This window comes from Monodelphis domestica, chromosome 4 (assembly GCF_027887165.1).
Source record: "Monodelphis domestica isolate mMonDom1 chromosome 4, mMonDom1.pri, whole genome shotgun sequence".
Taxonomy (NCBI): domain Eukaryota; kingdom Metazoa; phylum Chordata; class Mammalia; order Didelphimorphia; family Didelphidae; genus Monodelphis; species Monodelphis domestica.
This window is the reverse complement of record NC_077230.1, coordinates 231,780,360-231,801,451: the sequence shown is the minus strand read 5'-3', so window position 1 is coordinate 231,801,451 and position 21,092 is coordinate 231,780,360. Positions and strand designations below refer to the sequence as shown.

At 49.5% G+C, this 21,092-nt stretch overlaps 1 protein-coding gene across 35 annotated transcripts in view; it reads left to right on the top strand.

Moving 5' to 3' along the window:
• Positions 1-21,092, top strand: part of PHLDB1 (pleckstrin homology like domain family B member 1) — a 60,835-nt gene that overhangs the window by 14,534 nt on the left and 25,209 nt on the right. For 30 of the 35 annotated variants that reach the window (XM_056794285.1, XM_056794271.1, XM_056794265.1 and 27 more), the window contains 5 exons: positions 8,126-8,251; positions 10,069-11,408; positions 16,372-16,635; positions 17,494-17,634; positions 17,752-17,889. In XM_056794285.1, the coding sequence (XP_056650263.1) occupies positions 8,126-8,251; positions 10,069-11,408; positions 16,372-16,635; positions 17,494-17,634; positions 17,752-17,889 (2,009 nt within the window). Of the gene's footprint in view, positions 1-4,124; positions 4,348-8,125; positions 8,252-10,068; positions 11,409-16,371; positions 16,636-17,493; positions 17,635-17,751; positions 17,890-21,092 lie in introns of those variants that run through there. The other 5 variants (XM_056794267.1, XM_056794287.1, XM_056794294.1 and 2 more) reach the window with 3 other exon arrangements.

Here is a 21,092-nt window from a genome sequence, read left to right as displayed (position 1 = left end):
CTTTATAATGTACTTTGTTTATAATGTTTCCATGAAGTAGATAATAAAAGTATTTATTATTCCCATTTTACATGTGAGCAAATCAAAATTCTAAGAAATTAAATCAATTTACCTGCAGTCACACTGTGGGTAAGAGTCTGAAGGATGTGAACCCAGGTCTCTTAAATCCAAGTCCATCATTTTTTTTCTTTATCACACCACCTTTGGGAAGTGTCTTCTAATCCAAGCCTTCAGCAGGTACCCAACCACCCGCTTTGGAAGGAAGAAGCCTCCCTGAGGAGGTCATCTCTGACTGGACCATGCCCTCAAAGCCTCATCCTGGGCATGATGCCAAAGCAATGATGGCAGTGACAGGCTCCTCAGGCAGGCACATGCCTATGAAAGGAGGGGGATAAAAGCAGATGCCAACTTTATCCTGGCATGGTGGGGGAAGAGAATATAAATGAAGGGGCTCCTAGTTCTCCCTCCACCCTTCTGCATACTTTACTACCTCCTGGCCTGATTTCTTTGTTCAGAATAAGGGATAAAACAACTTCAGAGGCTAGGTGTCTATCTGAGACCAGGCCTTCCCACCCTGGGGCCACAAGGACTGGTCTGTGTGGACAATTGTATGGAAAAGCTAAGGAGCAGCTAGATAGAATGTGGATAAATGGCAAGTGCTAGAGTCAGGACAACTTGGGTTCAAATCTGTGTGACCCTGAGCAAATCACTTAATCCCAGTTGCCAACCCTTTCTGTTCTTGTGTCTTTGAACTGATACTAAAATAGAAGATAAGGGTTTAAAAAAGACAGAAAGGCTAAGAAGGCTTTGGAGGAGAGATAAAAAAATCACATTACTAAAAATCCCAGGATGTCATCATTCCCCTCTTATAGGAGAGGCCTGGGACACCATTCTAGACGGGTAGTAGCTTATGCCAGAGCAAGAGAAGGGGATTTTGGGGTCATATTACTGTCTATCACTGGAATCTGGGAGGACATCCTTTACTTCCTCAGTAATTTAGAGCAGCTTAGAGGTACATGCTGGGTCCATAACCCAAGGATCATCGGGATGCCGTTATCCTCTGATGTAGAAGGAATATTGGATCTAGATTCAGAGGCCTCAGTTCAAATCCCAGCCATTTTCTAGGTTTTTTTGTTTTTTGTTTTTTTTACTTTAAACAAGTCTCTGGGCCTCAATTTTCTCATCTGTAAAATGAGATAGCTGGACTCTAGATGGCACCTAAGGGCCCATCTACCTCTAGTTCTATGATCCTTTGAGATTCCTTCTGGGAAGAGGAAGAGAAGCCCCATCTCTTTCTTGTGAGACTGGAACAAACCAGGAAAAAGAGGAGGTGGTGAAAATTTTCCTCCCTTACGTGGCCTTCTGTCATATTCCATCTTGGCAAGCATTTTCTTGCATTGGCCTGTATCTGTCCAGCTTGTTGTCATAGTTTCCAGATGGGTGAATCATTCTTCCTGCTGAGATTTCTTTGTAAAAAAAAAAAAAAGGCTTTCCCCACTCTGCATCTGACATTCTTTGGTTCCTCCTGCTTCCTCCAGAAGAAGAGGGGCTCTTCAGGGATGGAAAGTGTGCCTGGTTATTTCTCTGGAAGTCTGAGTCACATTCCAGAATCTCTCCAGGGCTCTGTGTGTGTGTATGTGGTTGAGAGTATCGTGTGGGTGTCAGTGCTTGTGTGAGAGAAGACAGTACTATAGGAAAGTGAGAAGAGTTGTACAAGAAATGCTCATATTTCTGTGTGTGTGTGTATGAAAGAAAGTGTTTGCCTGTAAAAGGCACCATGATCCAATGAAAAGAGAAAACTTGGGTTCAAGGCCCAGCTCTGGCTGTGTAACAAGCAAATAATTTAACCTCTCTCAGCCTTAGTTTCCTCATTTGTCAAATGAGAAAGCTGGACGGGACAACTTCTAAGGTTGTGTTCAAACTATGAGAATGTGTGAGGTTGAGGAGAGGGAAATCTCGCCAGGAAAAAGCACAGAGAAAGGATCTGTGTTTGTGGGGAAGCGTCTATCTTTATGTGGGCACGTAAGACCTGGTTTGGTTCACTGTGTGTCACAGACTTCCTTTTAGGGAGGGTGGTTGGGGTGGTGTTGTGTCTGGCCGGCTGGCTAGCTCTGAGGCCCTCCCTGCCGTGACCTTGGGAGTTCCAGCTACAAGGTAACTCAGTGATTCCCGGGATGGGATAGGGAGGAGTGGAGCGCCCGGAGCCCAGCTGTTGAAATAGGCTGCTGGCTTGAACAATATATCCGGTCATACTGGGAGGCTGAGAGAACCTAGAAAGAGCTGGACCTGATCCCTGCAAACCATGTGGGTGTGTTTGGGGGGGATTTGTTGAATGAGGGGAGAGAGGAAGGCTGATTTCTCCAGCTGCCTGCATGTTACAGGCATACCCAGCAGATAGGTAGTACAGTGGAAAGAGCTCTAGTTCTACAGTCAGGAAAATCTGAGTTCAAATCTGGTTATAAATATTTATTAGTTGTGAGATGCTGGGGCAAGTCGCTCCTGTCTTCCTCAGTTTTCTCATTTGTAAAATGGGCATAATAATAGCATCCGTTTCCCAGGTTTGTTGTGAGGATCAAATGAGATGTTCAAAGCTTTTTGCAAAGAATATTTGCAAAGCTCAGTCGTATATAAATGCTATCATTATCATCATCATCATCATCATCAGCCCTTCCTCTCCACAGAAGTCTTGGAGATTCGGAGGTAACATCGCTCTGGTCATTTCTTATAGAGAGCTATGAAGGGGATGTCAAACCTGACTGCCCAGTGAGGTCCCTAGTGATTCTTCAGACTTTCTCTTCAGGGTCTTCTTCCCCACTTCCTCCTTTCCTCCCAACACAGAATGACAGCTGTAAGGAGCCTTCAAAATTATCTCATTCTGTAAATAAGGAAACTGAGGCCCAGAGAGGAGTAATTTATAGAGGCAAGTAGTATTGGGGGCAGCCAGATGTCACAGTAGATAGAGTGCTGGGCCTGGAATCAGGGAAAAGTGAGTTCAAATCCAGCCTCAGATACTCACTAGCTGTATGTTCCTGGGCATGCCACTTAACCTACTTTGCCTCAGTTTTCACATCTGTAAAATGAGCCAGAGAAGGAAATGGTGAACCACTGTAGTATCTTTGCCAAGAAAACCCCAAATGGGGTCACAAAAAGTCAGACACAACTGAAATGACGAAACAACAAAAGGATAGATTAAAGGCACCGTGCATAAGAGTTCTGGGTTTGGAATCAAGAAGACCTGAATTTGAATTCTGCCCCAGACATTCTCCCTGGACAAGTCTTTTAACCACTGCCTGCCTCCATTTTCCTTATCTGCAAAATGGGGATGATAGTAATAGTATCTAACTCTCAGGAATGTTGTGAAGCTCAAATGAGTTAAAATATATAAAGTGCTATATAAGTGTCAGCTGTTTTTATAGATCAAAGAACCCTGGACTGGGTATTATAATACTTAGGTTCAAGTGGAGGGCCCAGTACTTAAAAGCTCTGTGGCTTAGCCCCATAAGGATGGTTGGTTTGGAATTGGAGTACTATATATAGACCATGAGAAAAGGGAATCCCAGAGAAGGGATTTACCAGGGTCACTTGATAAAAAGCAGACACAGTTTGAACCCAAATCTTCACAATCCAACTCCATCTCTTTCTCCTTTTCTCATTTTCTTCACCTATAAAATGTGAATAATCCTTTCGGGCTCCATCTCGGTTGCCCAAGGACACATAGCAAGTCACTGGTAGAGTGTAGTCCCGACTCCTAAGCCTCTCTCCAGCTTCCTAGGAAGGGTGGGTGGTGGGTGGAGACACTTGTAGTCTCTTGTCATCCTTACCTCGGAGCACCCTACAACTTCGTTCTCCCTCCACCACCACTCAGGACTGCTTTGTTGCCCGTGGCTTTGCCCCGTCTCCTCATCCTTTTTCCTCCGAAGTCCCTTCTCTACCCCCGCCCCTTAGAACGGTGGACTCTGGGAGTCCGCGTGTTGCTTTTTTTCTCTTCCCCATCCATCTCCATCTCCTTATCCATCTCCCTTGGTCCTCTCCCTCTCTCCTCTCCTCCCTTCCCCAGTCCTCCATCACTTCCTCTTCCCCTCCCTCCGCCTCTCCTTTGTCCCTCCTCCCTTCTTCCCCCCACCTCCCAAGCCCCGGCCCCAGCCTCAGCCCCAGCCCCAGCCCGGCCCCGGCCCCGCCCCGGTCCGCTCCAGTGGCTGTGCGGGAGGTCAGGCCCGCCCCCTCAATAGGCCCCTGGGCCGGGCGGTGGAGCCGGAGCGGGAGCCGGAGCCGGGGGGCCGGGCCGAGCCTGGCCGGGCCGGAGCTGGAGCAGGATCCCGAGTGCCCAGGGAGGTCCAGGCTCGGCTGGTGAGTTACTGGCTCGGAGCCAAGCAGAGGCCGGGGAGCCGGAGGCGGGGAGAGTGGCCGGGGCAATGGGAGCCACGCTGCACTGCGTGTGGGGGTGATCGGGGGTGCTGGAGCAGGCGGGGGTGCTTCTTCCCTTCCAGCTGCTGTTAGTGGAGTGTGTGCTCGCCCAGCACAGGGCGGGCTGCCTCGGGGCAATGGTGCTGTCGTGGCTCCGCGGCTCCCGGCGTGGGTCTCTGAATCTTAGGCTCCGCCGGCACTGTTAAGTTGGGTACCAAAGCTCAGTCATTCTCAATCCCTCCCGGAGAGAGGGCGACTCTTACTCGAGCATTGGGCTGGGGATGAGAGGCTAGAAAGACCCCTTCACTGAACTCCTCATCCTGTTCTGGACGGAAGGGGGTAGGGTGGAAAGGCGTGGGGAGGCGCGTAGGGAAAGGGTCTCTGATCGGAGGTATCCGGAAGGGACTGTGAAGCCCCCTCCAGTGTTCTCTTCTCTGCTCCAGCCTCACTTCCGATGTTTCCTTCTGCCTTTCTTTCTGGCCGAGTGAAATAGGTGGCTGCCCGTCTGTTTGTCTTGGATGCCTTTCCCAGGCAAGCTCGCTTCCCTCACCTTTGGTACCTCCCCTCTTGTTCCAAATATACCACCCCAACCCCACCCCCGACCCCACTATGGCACCCAGCAGAATAGCTGGACACTGTGGCACATTGGGGGTATATGATCCTGTCTCTGGTGGGTGGGAGAGATATTGTTCCCGAGTTCCCTGGTTTGGGAGGAAAAACAGTCCTGGGGGGGAACCAAGATGAGTTAGGAGCGAGAATAGAGGATGGAAGAAGAATCCGGGCTCAAATGGGCCCTGGGGCAAGTTGGGGGCAGCCAGCGGGCCTCCAGATCTTTCCTCTCACCAAGTACAAATAGAAAGTTAATTTGGTCCAGAGCCCTACAGCGTCTGTCCTTCGAACCTCCTTCCCACTCTATTAATACAGCCCTCACCCCACTGCCTGGCATCCCCTATTTATAGCCCTGGAGGAAATGTGGTCACACCCCCTCTGCTGGAGGGAAGAGGGAGGGACGGAGTGGGTGGGATTCAGTCACCAGGGTCCCACCCTGTCTGCATGCTCTTTGGGTGGGCTAGGGAGCCAAGGAGCCATTCATATCTGCCCTTTCTACCTCCCTTCCCTTCTTCCATCGCACTGTACATCTTGCTAAGCACCCCTTTTCTCTCCTTTCTTGGGGTTAAGCAGTCTGTTTGGAACTTGGGCCAGTTACTAAGAGCAGCTCATTAATTAGCTTGTTAAATGGCTGTAAAGTATGTGTGTGGGGGCAGGGGGTGGGGCGAGGAGCAAGCAGATAGCTCAAAATAGCTAGCTTGTTATTTGTACTGATTAGTAAAGTTTATGGTTATCCCCATGCTGAGAATAATGTGACCAGTGGTAGGGCTACAGATATCTCCGTCTGATTGTCATCTTTTGGGGTTCTTGATTCCAGCATGTCTTAGAGCTCCCAGGAGAGCCTGGGGGCATATGAAGTGGCCAAATTCAGACATTCTCTGCCCTGGGGAGGAGAGGAGGAAAGCACTTTTGTATCCAAGGCAGCTGGTAGTATTGTCAGTGGCACTGGTACCCAGGCAGCTGCAGTCGCCTCTGATTATTGACCATCCTAGAGTCTTAAGACAAAACTAAAAACTCCTTCCACAGCTTCGACTATGGCCCTGGCATCTAGACGCATCAGCAGTTACCAGCTCCCTTCCCTGCAGGGCAGAGGGAATTGCCAGGGCAGACACGTGGCCTGAGATGCCCCCTACCCTTGTTGCCTGCCTGAGCAAAACTGTCTCAGCGTCCAAGAATGCAGTCTTCCTTGCCAGCCTCAACTGCATATTGGCATAGAGCTTGAGGGTGCCAGGTGGTACCAGGTTAGGCAAACTGGTGGGGGATGAAGGGTGTATGTGTGGGCAGAGGGGAGGGCGGGGAGTGACAGTAGACATGGACTCCTGAGGATATCCCCAGAATCATCTGTCCCCTCTGCCTCTCTCCAATGGGATACCTCTCTCAGGAACCTATTTGAGTGGGAGACCATAGGGCAGCTGGCTCAGTGGTAGTGATGGAAGTGGAAAAAAATTTGCTAACTCGTGCCCAGGACGCCTGCAGGCACACCTGCTTTGGTGCACACTCCTTGGTGCTCCCGGCTACATTCCGTGGCTGCTGCTCCAATTTCCTTGACTGCTTGAGCAGGACCAGGCTTGTGCCTCTGCTTAGGAATGTGTTAGGCTTGGAGGCTGGGGACTGGCTTCGTGAGGGCAGGGTCCAGTGGTCTCCACTTGGGTGACTCTGGTTCCAATGTTCTGTGTTTTCTTGCCCTTCCCACCGTCTTCCTGACAAAGTATCTTCTGGTCCAAAGCTCTTAATCACAGAATGTTAGGGCTGGAAGAGACTTCAAAGTCATGGTTTTATAGTTGAGGACCTTGGAGATGAAAGGTCACAAAACCAGTAAATGGCAGAACCAGGAATTGGACCTAGTCCTCGACCACCTTACTTCTTTCCCTAGTCTCGTTGGGTGTCAAGAGTCTCTCTAGTTCAGAAAGAAAGCACGTCTCACTGAGCCACACTGTCAGCCAAGAGCAGAACCAGAAATAATCTACAGTTTTTGGTAGGAGAGTCTCCTGGCTCTGCAGTTGTTCCTTGTCATATCCTTCCTCCCCCCCAAATCTGTAAGTGATCCACTTTAAAACTGAATCATCCAGAAGGTGGCACATGAATACACAAACATATGAAATGGACACATGTCCAAGTAGGAGAGTATTCATCCTAAAGGATTTTTCACCTATGGTCTGTGAACTTGTGTTTTTAATATGCTGGTAAATATTTTTACTTCAATGTAACTGGATTCTTTTGTAATTCTATTTAATTTTATACATTTAAAAACATTATTCTGAGAAGGGGATCATAGACTTTACAAGACTCCCAAAGGAGTTCATTCACACATAAATGATTAAGAATTCCTGGGATAGGGTCAGCTAGGTGGTTCAGTGGATAGAGAGCCAAACTTAGAAATGAGAAGTCCTGGGTTCAAATTTGGCCTCAGAGGGTTTAAAAAATTTTTTTTAAAGGAATCCATGGTCTGGCACTTTACAATCCATAAAACCCTTTCACATTATCTTGTCTGATCTTCACAACTACTATATGAACTAGGTAGGGCAGATTTCCCTACTGTACAGAGGAAGAAATCAAGGTTTAAATACTCACATCATTTGTCCAAGACCATTTTTTTAACCCTTATTTTCCATCTTAGAATCAATACTAAGTATCAGTTCCAAGGCAGAAGAGCAGTAAGGACTAGGCAATGGGGGTTTAAGTGACTTGCCCAGGGTCACACAGCAAGGATGTGTCTGAGGCCAGATTTGAACCTAGGACCTCCCATAGTTAGACTTGACTCTCAATCCACTGAGTCACCTAGCCATCCTTCATATATTTTCAAAGTGATAGATGTTGGACTAGAACATGGGCCTTCTGCCATTTAGTTCAATATGCTAGGCATGGATGTGTGTTTGTAGGGGAAGGGGTGACTTGTTTACCTTTATGGACACACATGAATGTTTGTTCATGACTCCGTTTTAGTTGGTGTATAAATAAGTGAGTGTAAGGAAGGGTGTAGCCAATGTGCAAATGCCTGTATGTGCTCTGGGGCCCCAGGACTGCCTCTTGGCCTGGAGGTTCAGGTTGAAGGGGGGGCTAAATAAAAATGGGCATTTCTAGTTCTGAATTCTGGCTTTCTCCTCTTTTCCAGGCTGCATGCTGTGCCTGGGTCAATCCACTTTCCTCCGATTTAACCACCCAGCAGAAGCCAAGTGGATGAAAAGTATGATCCCGTCAGGAGGTAGGGGCCCTGGAGCACCCTATACCCCTGCTCTAGGTATGTACTACAGAATAAGGTGGAATCATGAAGCCTGCCTGGCCTGGCAAAGAGCTAAAGTTAGAGCCACTCCTCGTGTCCATCAAGGTGCTCCAGGAGGGCTGCCCCCTCCCACCCTGAGCACACTTGGAGTGTCAGCACAGGACAATACAGTGAGTTTGGCTCCCTGTCATCTACTGAGTGCCCAGCAGGCAGAAGGGATGCCAGGCAGGAGAGGCTCTGGGGCAGATCCAGGGCAGTGCCAATTGGCTGGTTTCAGATTTTCCTGGGGATCATGTGCCTAGGAGAAAAGAGAGCTTTGCCAGCTTCACGCCACATGGTGTGGTGCCAAGCAGGGTCTAAGGCCTGAACCCTCTAGTTATGCTACTGCTGATGCCCCTTGCCTTTCCCCTCCCTGGTAGCCTGAGGGGAGGCAGAAGACTGGAGGATGCTTTCAGTCAAATGCCCATAAACTGGCTAGATTGGTTCCTGCTTGCTGGCAAGCACTGAGACTCTGCCTCATGCTCCACCCCTGGAGGTGGCCCTGCCAGTCAGTAGTCAGTCCAGCAGCTGAGGCGTGTGTGTGAATTATTGATTCTTGTAGGAGAGGATCCAGATCCCCCCGTGGGGCCTGGGTCTGCTCCCTACCCCATACAGCTAACATGGGGTGGGGGAAAGAGACATTCTCTTGACCTATGACCCTTCCATGTTATTACTTTTGGTGCCAAGAATAGGAAGGATAGATAGCTTCCCTAGCCACTAAATTCAGGCCTAGACAGGAGATGTGGGGGAACGGAGACAGAATAATCTGGGTGGCTCAGGCCAGTGCCACCTATGCCCAGGAAAATGCCCACTCCCCCCTGCCTGTTGTTTTATCCCAGGCTCCTTAACTCTACCTTGGGGTTTCCATGATGGCGTTGTGGCACGAATGGCTTCCTTTCCTTTCTGGCCCTCAACACTTTTTCTTCTTTCTGGAAGCTTATAAAATGGAGTTCCTGGGCTACACCTTGCCTCAGTTCCTTTCCCTCTTTCTCCTTCCTTCCCTCCCCAGCCCTTCAGCCTTGCTGCAGGCTTATTTGACTGAGGCCAGCAGTGGCTTTAGAGCCGCCAGGGTGGCAGTAGGAGGAAAGGAGGGGCAGGGCAGGGCAGGGCAGGGATAGAGAGCTCCTGTGGCTAGCAGCTTAATGGGGATAATTGGAACCACAGAGCTGTACCTAGATGTCTGCTTTAGTTTCCAGGAACTGGCCATTAGCACTAGATTCCGCCCCTCTGGCCTTTAACTGTTGCTGATTGGTTGCAGATGGTGCCACCTCCTATCTCCCCTTCCTCCTTTGGGAGGTTGGGGGGTGGGCAGGGGACTTTTTCCCCCTCTTTGGCCTCCCCTGAATTGGATGGGGGAATGTCCCAAGTTTCCTAGCCTAGGCTTTGCCAGGATGTGCCCCTTTCGGGTTACCTGGCCCAGTTTCCTGGTAGACTTCTCTCCTAGCACACTGTCAGAACCTATTCTTGCCCGGAAGGTAAGTGAGGCTGGGGAAATAGAGGCACTGGGAGGTGCTTAGTGAGGGACTTCCGGATGAGAAATGAGCTGAAAGGAACTTCAGACATACTTTATTCCGGCATTCCCGCTTTAGAAGTGAAAGAAACTGAGTTTTAGGGAGAATGAGCCATTTGCCCGAGGCCACACAGAGAGCCAGAATCGGAGCCCAGCCTAGAACAGGCACCACCCCTGTGCCATGGGAGAGGAAGGGGAAAGCTGATTAGGTGGTAGGGCCCGGGGCTGGATCCCGGGAAAGCTTCCGACTCGACTTACCACGTGACCTCGGTGTGCTCTGTCCCAGCTGAGTCAGAGAGCCTGGTGAATGGGAACCACCCCCCTCAGCCCCCCAGCCGGGGTAATGCCGCTTGTGCGAGCCACAGCTCCCTGGTGAGCTCCATTGAGAAGGACCTTCAGGACATCATGGACTCCCTGGTGTTGGAGGAGCCGGGAGCCCCTGGCAAGAAGGTCCCTGCAAGCTCCCCGCTCTCCAATGGTGGGCGCTACACACTCTCGCCGCCTATTAGCCCGGGGGCCATGTCTGTGGGCTCCAGCTATGAGAACACCTCCCCCCCCTTTTCTCCTCTCTCCTCACCTGCCAGTAGCGGCAGCTGTGCCAGCCACTCACCCGGAGGGCAGGAACCAAGCCCGGCCATTCCTCCCCTGGTCCCTGCCCGCTCCTCAAGCTACCATCTGGCCTTACAGCCCCCCCAGATCCGCCCCGGTGGTGCCCGCCCTGCAGAGAGCCCCCGGCTGGGCAGGAAAGGGATCCATGAAGGGCCTCCAAGCCCAGGGCGGCGAGGTCTGCTGACTGACAGTCCTGCTGCTACAGTGCTGGCAGAGGCCCGAAAAGCCACCGAGAGCCCCCGGCTTGGGGTGTCTCTACCTGTTGTGGCCATCAGCCTGAGCGAATACCCCGATGGCGGAGCACGAAGCCAGTCCACTGGCAGCCCCAAGTTCCAGCCTCCCATCCCAGCCCCCCGGAGCAAGGCCAGCACCCTCCAAGAGCGGCCCCCTAGCCCCTTCCGGGAGCTGCCGGGCACTGAGCGAGTCCTGACGGCCAGCCCCTCCCGCCAGCTGGTGGGCAGAACCTTCTCAGATGGGATGGGGACCCGCACCTTGCAGCCGCCAGAGAGTCCACGCCTGGGCCGGCGGGGAGGCCCGGAGAGCATGCGTGAACTCCCGCCCCTGAGCCCGTCCCTTTCCCGGCGGGCCTCCCCACTGTCTCCTATGCCTGCCCGGGCCACTCCGGACCCTAAACTGACCAGGGAGATGGCGGAGAGTCCCAGGACCCGTCGCTGGGCAGCACACGCGGCTTCCTCGGAAGACTTCACCCTTACCCTGGGAGGGAGGGGCCGTCGGACCAGGAGCCCCTCCCCCACACTAGGAGAATCTGTGGTGCCTCGAAAGGGCAGTTTCGGGGGTGGATTAAGTCCTGCCTACAGTCTTGGCTCCTTAACTGGGGCCTCGCCCAGGCAGAGTCCTCGGGCACAGAGGAAACTCTCCAGTGGGGAGCTCCGGGTGCCAGCTCCCCGGGAGAGAAAGAACAGCATCACTGAAATCAGTGACAATGAGGACGACTTGCTGGAGTACCACCGCCGCCAGAGGCAGGAGCGGCTTCGTGAGCAGGAGATGGAGCGGCTGGTGAGTGAGCCAGTGAGCCTGGGAATGATGGGGGGAAGGGGGGGTACTGTCCCAGGTGGCCTGTGTTCCTTGTCCCAGAACCCCCATCTCTCAAATGTTTGAAATGAAAAAGACCTTTAAAAGTTTTTATTTTTTAATTTTTATTAAGGTCTTCTGTTTCTTTATCGTCGGAATTATCCCCCTATCCTTCCATCCTCATCCTCTCAGAGAACCTTTCCATATAACAATTAGTATTTCTCTCTTCTTTTTTCCCCCTAACCCTTACCTTCCATCTTAGAATCAGTACTAAGTATTGATTCCAAGACAGAAGAACAGTAAAGGTTAGGCAATGGGGGTTAAATGACTTGCCCATGTTCTCATAGCTAGGAAGAGTCTGAGGTCAGATTTGAACCCAGGATCTCTTATCTCTAGCCCTAGTTCTCTATTGAACCACCTAGCTGCTGCAATTAGTATTACTTTCAAAGAAGAAAAAAAAAACAGAACTGATCTAAATATTGAAAAAGTCCCAACACATATACAATGTATAACAACTGTAGACCTGATGGGGCAAAGATTGGGGAATGTAAGACACTGATGAGATTTAGACCTGGAATAGCCAGAAGGGATGGGTTCAGGGTATCTTCTTCTAAATCTTCATTTGAGTCATGCTTAATATTTATAATTTTGTTAATTCACTTTTTATTTTTTGGTGTATGGTTGTTCTTTACATTTTTTGTTGTTGCAATTACAGTGTACATTGTTTTCCTGGTTCTGCTTACCTCACTCTGCATCAGTTCATATAAATCTTCCCAAGTGTCTCTGTGTTTGTCACACACATCATTTCTTTACAGCATGGTCTTATCCCATTATATTCATGTACCACAATTTGTTTAGTCCCTCCCCAAGTGATGAGCATCTACTTCATTTCCAATCTTAGCTAACCTGCTGTTACAAATATTTTGATGTCTATGGGGACTTTCTTCCTATTGATGACTTCCTTGGGTTATAAGCCCAATAATGGAATCAAAGAGGCCTTAGAATAATTTAAATGCCAATATAGATGAGGACCTGAGATCCAGAGAAGATTAGCGATTTACCCAAAATTGAATAGCTAGTTAGTGGTAGATCTAAGATTAGAACCCAAGTCTCCTGACTCCTAGCCCTCCATTTAAACTATACCAGGATAAATGTCATTCTGGCATGGCTAGGGTGGGTCTTCAGAAATTCTGGAGTCAGGAGACCAGTGTTCATAACTTTGACATTTGATATGACAAGGATGACAACTACTAGTAATAATAACTGACACGTAAATAAGTAAATGTCAATAGTACTTTAAGGTTTGCAAAGCATTTATTTTTTATTTTCTTTAAAATATGCTTACTTTCTATCAGTTCCAAGGCAGAAGAGTAGTAAGGGCTAGGCAGTTGGGATTAAGTGACTTGCCCAAAGTCACACAGCTAGGAAGTATCCAAGCTGGATTTCAGAGCACTTTATATATATTATTCATTTGACTAGCCCCGTGTGGTAGGTTCCATCTTATCCACGTTTTAAAATGAAGAAACTATAAGGATTAGATCAGTGATGTCAACTCAAATAGGAATGAGGACCACTAATTTATATATAAAGATCCCTGTGGACCACATTGGTTCAGTTTTAAATGTAATATTTTCTTTATAATAAATATCACATTTTTCTTTATTTTATTAAACATTTCCCAATTATATTTTAATCTGGTTTGGTTCACTCATGAGGCTTATGGGCCACATGCTATCCGATGGCTGAATTTTTAACACCTCTGGGTTAGATGACTTGCCCAGGGTCATAGAGCTGCCTGGAACTCACATTTATAAAATATTTTATGATTTACAAGATATTTACTAGCTGTATGACTATAAGTTATTTAACCTTTTAAAGCCTCAATTTTCTGATTTGTAAAAGAGGAGTAATAATAATACTCACTATCAAGGTTATCAAGGGAAAAGTGCTTTGTAAATCTTAAAGCACAATTGAAATGTGACATTATTTGGGGCAGCTAGGTAACATAGTGGATAGAGCTCCAGGCCTCAAGTTGGGAGGACCTGGGCTCAAATCTGGTCTCATACACTTTTTAGCAGTGTGACCCTGGGCAAGTTATTTAACCCCCATTGCCTAGCCCTTGTCACTTTTCTGTCTTAGAATCAATCATAATTCAGAAAGTTTGAGTTAAAAAAAAGAAAAAAGAAATGTGACATTATTATTAATATCATCAGTGAAGAGTGTAATGATGGAAGCTCTTTAAGGGCCCAGGTGCCTCTCCTTTTTTCTTCTCCCTTAGGGGTCTCCTCCCCTCCCAAGTCTAAAAGAATGGGGCTTAGTTGAATAAGCAGCTGTCTAAGCAGAGAACAGCTCTGCCAAGTGATAAGGGGATAGATTGGGGCAAGCTCTGGACAGGAGGGATTCTTGGGGCAGTGACAGGTAGGCTTCTCTCTGTCAGAAACCAACCTGTCATCCCACAACCCAGCCCATTGCCAGGATCAGACTGAGATAGATACCTCTCTTTCTTTCTCTTTCTTTCTTTCTTTCTTTCTTTCTTTCTTTCTTTCTTTCTTTCTTTCTTTCTTTCTTTCTTTCTTTCTTTCTTTCTTTCTTTCTTTCTTTCTTTCTTTCTTTCTTTCTTTCTTTCTTTCTTTCTTTCTTTCTTTCTTTCTTTCTTTCTTTCTTTCTTTCTTTCTTTCTTTCTTTCTTTCTTTCTTTCTCCCTTACTTTCTTTCTTTCTCCCTTACTTTCTTTCTTTCTCCCTTACTTTCTTTCTTTCTCCCTTACTTTCTTTCTTTCTCCCTTACTTTCTTTCTTTCTCCCTTACTTTCTCCCTTACTTTCTTTCTTTCTCCCTTACTTTCTTTCTTTCTCCCTTACTTTCTTTCTTTCTCCCTTACTTTCTTTCTTTCTCCCTTACTTTCTCCCTTACTTTCTGTCTTTATATCAATACTGTGTATTGGTTCCAAGGCAGAAGAGTGGTAATGGCTAGGAAATGGGGGTGAAGTGACTTGCCCAGGGTCACAGAGCTAGGAGGTGTCTAAGGCCAGATTTGAATCCAGGACCTCCCATCTCTAGGACTGGCTTTCAATCTGCTGAGCCATGGAGGTGCCCCTCTGCCCTCTTCTAAACTTTGATGCTCTCTTGACCAAGTAAGGGGCCAGATGAGAAGGGAGCTTGTTTAGTGAGTAAAGGGAACTCTTGGCCCTTAGGACCAGGTCTGTCTGTAGGAATTTCTCTCCTTATGTGGAGGGGTCTGGGGGATGGGAAGGACTCTGGGCAGCTGTCTCTGAGCTGGCATCTGAGCTGGGTGGGGGCCTGGGATTCCCAGGATAGCTCAGGGAAAGGGAGGGCCAGGGGAAAGCTGGTAGAACATGAAGGAGGAGAGCAGATTCTCTTTATCATCTTTCCCACCCTCACTATTTCTGCTCAGATCTGGAAGAGAATTCCCCGCTCCCCAGAAGGGGCTCCCCTCCGATTTTCTTGCTAGTCTAGACTAGATCCTGGGATGTCCCTGTCCCAGGCAAAGAACAGGCAGGGGAGATAATGGAACTGAGTAGTGGGTCCAGTTCACTTTCCCCGGCTTTCCACATCTCCTGGGCTCTGACCTGCCCCAACCTGCCACTTTAAGGCTTGGAAAGTGCCTGCCCCTCCCATCTCTGTAGCAGCTGCTTATCTGTGTCCTGAGGCAGGGGGAGGAGGCAAGAGGGCCCAGCCTCCTGGGGCGGCAGGACTAGGTTCCGGGTCTTTTTGGCCATGGAACAGGGCACAGAACAGGAGAGAGGCTGGGTGAGATCCTGGGCTGAGCTGGTGGGAGATGAAGGGAGAAAGGAGGGCTGGGGGTCTGGAGGGAAAAAAGTACCTTTGGCCGGGCGGGGGTGTCTTTTGGGGAGGGGGTGAGGTGCGCACAGTCTCTTGCTTGGGGACGTGCCTTGGGGTCCATGGGCACCTTAGGGGCATGCCTTGGCCCTCTTCCTTCAGGTTCCTGAGGAGAGGTGGTGGCTATGTTCCGGTGACTAGGGTGGGGCTAAGAGGGCAACGATTGAGGGTCCAACCAGACCCAGATGGGGACCTGTAAGCCTTGGGTTCAGGAAAGCTTTCTATCCCTTGTTCCTTCAGTGAGATTGAGCATGAGCCCTTCCCATTGGCACGGTGCCCAAGGCTCATGTTGATTTGGGACTCAGGTAGGAAGGGGAAGATAAAGCTGTATCCCTGCCCCAGTGTGCTTTGAATATCTCCCTGTTTCTGTCCTCATCTGTGTTTTTACACTTTTAACTGGCGGCGTGTCTGGGTGTCTGACCATTTTCTTTGCCAGCGCCCATTGGGGTGCAGAATGAAAAGTGAAAGGGAGCCAGGGTTGGGGTGGGGAAGAATGGCTGCTCATGTGGACAGGCAGAAGGAGGGCCTCCAGTGACTCGACCCACTTGAAGGTTGTCATTGCTTTCTCCTCTCTTCATTCTCCCCCCCGCTCTTGGAGGTTGGACATGATGAGGCAGAGAGTAGAGGCTCTTGGAAGACACTCGCCAGATTTATACCAAGTATCATAGGCAGTGCCAGAAGAGTCTCCTGTCCCCTGCTCCTTCTGGGGGATTGGGGATTGGCATGATGGCGACCCGGCAGCAGGGCAGTCATAGAGGATAGAATTCTAGACTTAGGGCTGGGAAGATCTAGCTGTGTCCTCTGGACCTCTCCCTATCCGCTCCCTGGATTCTGTGCTCTCCCCTGACTTTGGGGGAGGATTGAAGGAACCTCAGAGACCATCTAACCTACTCATTTTACAGAGGAGGAAACTGAGGCTCCCAGAGGGTAAGGCCATGTAGGCATCAGAGGGGAGAGGGACCAGATAACATCTAAGGTCTCTCTAGTTCCAGATTCCGTGGTCTAAGCTTTCTCATCACTTGGAGGTAGGAGTTATGACCAGGCTTAGTGGCAGGGTGTGCGGGGCCTTTAGTCTTGCTCCCTCTCCCTAGGAACGTCAACGTCTGGAGACCATCTTGAACTTGTGTGCTGAGTACAGCCGGGCGGATGGGGGCTCTGAGGTAGGAGAGCTGCCTAGCATTGGCGAAGCTGCCATGGCATTGGCACTGGCAGGCAGAAGGCCCTCTAGGAGCATCTCTGGATGTGGCACTGAGGAGCCCAGTGGGGCCACCCAGAGGCTCTGGGAGAGTGTGGAGCGCTCTGATGAGGAGAATCTGAAGGAAGAATGCAGCAGTACTGAGAGCACCCAGCAAGAGGTGAGGGGTCGAACCCCAGGTCTGGAGCTAGGAGACAATGGGAAGGGGAGGGCAACAACCGTCTGGGGTGGGGTTCAGTGAGGACAGAGAACAGGTTTGAAATGAGGGCTAGGATGGTGGAGGGAATCTAAGAGTGAGGGGTGGCAGGGGAAGATAGGAGGGAGAGTTCAAATAAAAGATAGCATGGGAGGTGGTGGGAAGGAATCCAGAAAGGGGAGAGATTTGGGGAATTGGAAGGGTGGGTGGGTAGGTACCAGAGTTGGGGACAAGAAGAGGAAGGGCCTGGGAGGGGAAATTAGGTTCTAGAAAGTGGGATGGAAATGGGTTGAGATAGTATGATAGGGAAAGAAGTGAGATATGGAATGATTCAATATAGGGGAAAAGGAGAATGAAGATTGAGTTGCTTGCTAGCTCCAGGAGGGGGAGGGAAGGGGGGAAGAAGACAGTTTGGATTATATAACTTCAGAAAATTTATGTGGAAATTTGTGGATTCTGAGGATCAGGGATAGGATGTTGGGAGGAAGGAGACAGGGAAGGATGAGAAGAGAGAGGGAGTGTTGAATATGGATGGGGGGGGAAAAGTGGGATAGGAGATAATTTTCTAGGTTTTGTAGACCATAAACTTTTTATGACCCCCCAACATTGGCCTTGAGGCCCCGCCTAGATTTGGCATTCCTACTATAAATCATTGCTCACTTTGAGTGAGTCAGCCTTTTCTGAGGGGTTCCTTGGACAGGGAACAGGGGGAGCTGGTGCAAACAGATGGCTGTTTTTCCTACCATCTTCCATTCTGATACCCCGAGGGGGCCCAAAGCTTGACCCAGTACCTCCAAGTCTAATTAATTCTCTATTCTATAGCATGAAGATGCTCCAGGCTCCAAGCTTCAGGGTGAGGTGTTGGCTCTGGAGGAGGAGCGGGCAAAGGCACTTGGGCGAGTGGAGCAACTCAAGGGCAGAGTGAAGGAACTGGAGCACCAGCTCCAGGAATCGACAAGAGAGGTGAGTATGCCTAGAGGATAGGCTGTCGGCCTTGGAGAAGACTCACCACCCTCCTGCCCTCAGGATGGAGGGTTTGGACTCCCTGATTGTGACACAGACCTTGGGCTGTGCCTACAGGCTGAGATGGAACGGGCACTGCTTCAGGGGGAGCGGGAGGCAGAGCGAGCACTGCTGCAGAAGGAGCAGAAAGCTGTGGACCAGGTGCAGGAGAAGTTGCTGGTGCTGGAGACGGGCATGCAGAAGGAGAGGGACAAGGTAACCTGAAAGAGGATACCTCAGCCACATCTGAGGCACCCACTGCCCATGAAAAATGGAAAGTTGGTGCCGTATCACCCTTTCCACTGGGGTTGGGGGTTCTCTAGGCCACTCTTATAAGTCATGGAACTTCATTCCTTGTGGAGGATGCCAGCTTGGGCAGGGGCACTGTCAGGGTGCTGGACTGGTATCTGGGCCTCTCCTCTTTCTAGGACTCTCTCTGCTGCCTCTGGGTATCAGGGCCTTTGCCAATGCTGGTTTCCCCTGGGTATTTCCTAGGTATCTGGGCTTATCCTTTGCAAAGGTCTAGAACCTCCTTTTTGGTAGAGGAAACATCATTGGAGTAGAGGAGTCATTTAGTTTTGGATGCCTCTTCCCTCCAGGCTTTGCTGAGATTTTCTATGGCCCAGCCCTAATGCCTGGTGCCCTAGCAGGCAAAGTTCCCTTAATGCCCAGACCCAGTTAATATGGACTCAGCTCTAAATATGACCACCAAATGTTACTTTCTTTGTCCTCTGATCTTTTGTGCCCCTCTCCCTACCCCCCAGTACCTGTTTTCTGGAATATGCAGTTTTTTCTATCCCCAATAGTCCCAGCTTTCTGCCCCTGAACCTTTCAGATCTTGTGCCAGCCTGCAGGGCCACTCCGTCCCACAGGTGTCATGCCAGCTGAGCCTGAAGAGCCCAACACCATGCCAAGGGGTCTGAAGTGAAGAGGGGGACATTTGTTTCTGGATCTGACATTTTTTTGAGGGTCTTTTCCCCTCTTGGAATTTCTGCAAGTCTTTTCCTCTTCTTCCTCACCTTTTTTGAGGAACTATTTTTTCTTTGACATTTTTTTTCTTTTTTTGGAGCATTGGGCTCTGGGCCCCCCAAACCACACTCCCAAAGTCTGTGCCGGATTAATCCCATGCTTGCCAACCAGGCCTGCACTAACACCCCTCTAATAATTGTCCTGGGTCCTCTGTAGGCCCTCCGCATGCCATCCTAACTGTCAGTGCTGCCCTAGGTAGGAGTTGTGCCCAGTGCCCCTAGGGCAGCTCTCTAGCTTTGCCCACTTCTGAACTAACTCCATGGGCACCTGTGTGTCTCTGGCCTCTCCCCTCTAATGCTGTTTCCTTCTCTTCTTGGTGTGGGACCCCGGGGCCCCAACTAAAAAAAGAATGAGGGAAGGAAACTGGGTGTAGAAGACATAACACTGTGGGGCAGAGGAGGTTCAGTGCTGGAGGACCTTGACCACATCTTAGAATAATCACCACCTGAAACTTCCAGGTATTAGTCACTCAAGAAACCATCATTTCTTTCTCTGTGGAGCACTGTGCTAGGCACTATGTATATGGGCAAAATACAGCATTTAGTTAAGACCCAGGCCCTTCCCTCAAGGAGCTTACAATCTAGCAAGAGTTAGGGGTGAATAGAAATAACTAGGGTATATATTATTATATGATGTGTGCATTAGAATAGAGGACCACCAGGGGATCAGGAGGGGAAGCTACTCCCAGAGACAGTGGCAGTCAGGAACAGTGAATAGTTTTGGGAGCAAAGGGAAAACAATCAGCACCTTCCCCACCATCACCCCAATTATTTGACTATACCTGGGACAAGAAGAGCCTGGCAGGTGGGCAGCTAGGTAGCACAATGAGTAGAGCACCAAGCTGGAGTCAAGAAGACCTGGAATCACTTCCGAGCTATGTGACATGGACAAGTCACTTAACCTTCATTACCTAGCCCCTACTGTTGCTCTGTCTTGGAACCAATATACAGTGTTGATTCTAAGATGGAAGGCAATGGGGAAGGAAGAAAGGAAGCAATAATTGATGCTAAGATATATATATATATAAAGAACCTGTCAGGGATGGCATAGCCATGTTAGAGCACCTGCCGCAGCTTCTTACAGGACAGGGAAGGGAAGAGAGTTGCTTGTCAGCCTGGTAGTTGTCTATCCCTAATTCAGAGGTCCTCTTCCTTTTTGGGGTCATGAACCTCTTTGGTGAAGCCTTCTCAGAACACCAGTTTTAAATGCATAAAATGAACTGTAGAGGCTTACAAAGGAAAACAATTATATTGAAATTCAGTTATCCAAATATTAAAAACAAGTTCATGGATCCCAGGTTTAGAACCCCAAGACTAGACTTTCTTTTGGGTACCATGCCCAGAACCGAGGACTTCAGCTGCTGTGGTGAAGAGAAAAACCCTGAGGATGGAAATAGAGCTAAGGAAATAGATACTCTAGCAGAGAACACTAAAAGGCTAAACCCAAAGAGAAAGGCAACCCGTGCCCCCAAAGCTTGCAGACAGGGGAAGATAGTGCTTCCAGAGAGGAGGAGGCTGGGAAGGGAGGAAGACACATGTGCCCCAAACCTCCTTGTCAGTCTGAGTTTATATTCCAAGTTTTGGGTTCTTTGATACTTCAAGGTTATAGTTAAGTGCCTGGGATTTAGCTTAAGTCCAGCCTCCTAGGAGGGTACTGTTGGGTGTTGGCTTGATTCGCCTTCCCTTGGGATTATTCAGGGGGTCTTCCCAGCCATGAAGGGGCTGGCTGATTGGCCTTAGTGAGCTCTCTTCTTCCAGCCCAGGCTCCCAGGGTTGGGAGTCAATAATAACTATTTCTCCTCTGCCCATCCTTTCCCATAGGGTGACTCACGAACTCCTCCCTTCTTTCCCACCCCCACCCCTAAAGGTGTCATCTCTTCCCCAGACTGAGCCATCTACCCTCCTCCCTTACCCATTCCTGGGGCTCTGATTACCATGGCAACGGCCACACTAATTGCAGTCCTCAGCCCAGCCCTTGGTTCAGACCTCAGATGCCAGCATCTCTCTACATCCTGGGTGGGAGGGCAAAGAAGGCTGAGTGAGGGGTGGGGGTGGGGGTGGGAGGGTGGAGAGAGGAGAGGGTGCTGGGGTCCCCAATTCTGTCAGCTGCTGCATTAATAACCTCAGCTTCCCCTCCCCCTCCATACGTACATCCACTAATTTAACCTTCTTCCCCAGGTTAGACTTTGGTCTCTGGGTACTGGTGGGTGCAAAGGAGGGAGGGAGCAAGCCAAAATCTCTTTATTTGTGATATGTATGGAACAAACTGTGGCCACAGCTGGTCTGGTATGAAAACCAACCTGTTGGCATCAGTGTCATACCCACTTAAAATTTTCTACTTTAAGGAACCTCCTGAGACCAAAGCCCATCCTTGGCCCCTTCCCCACCATT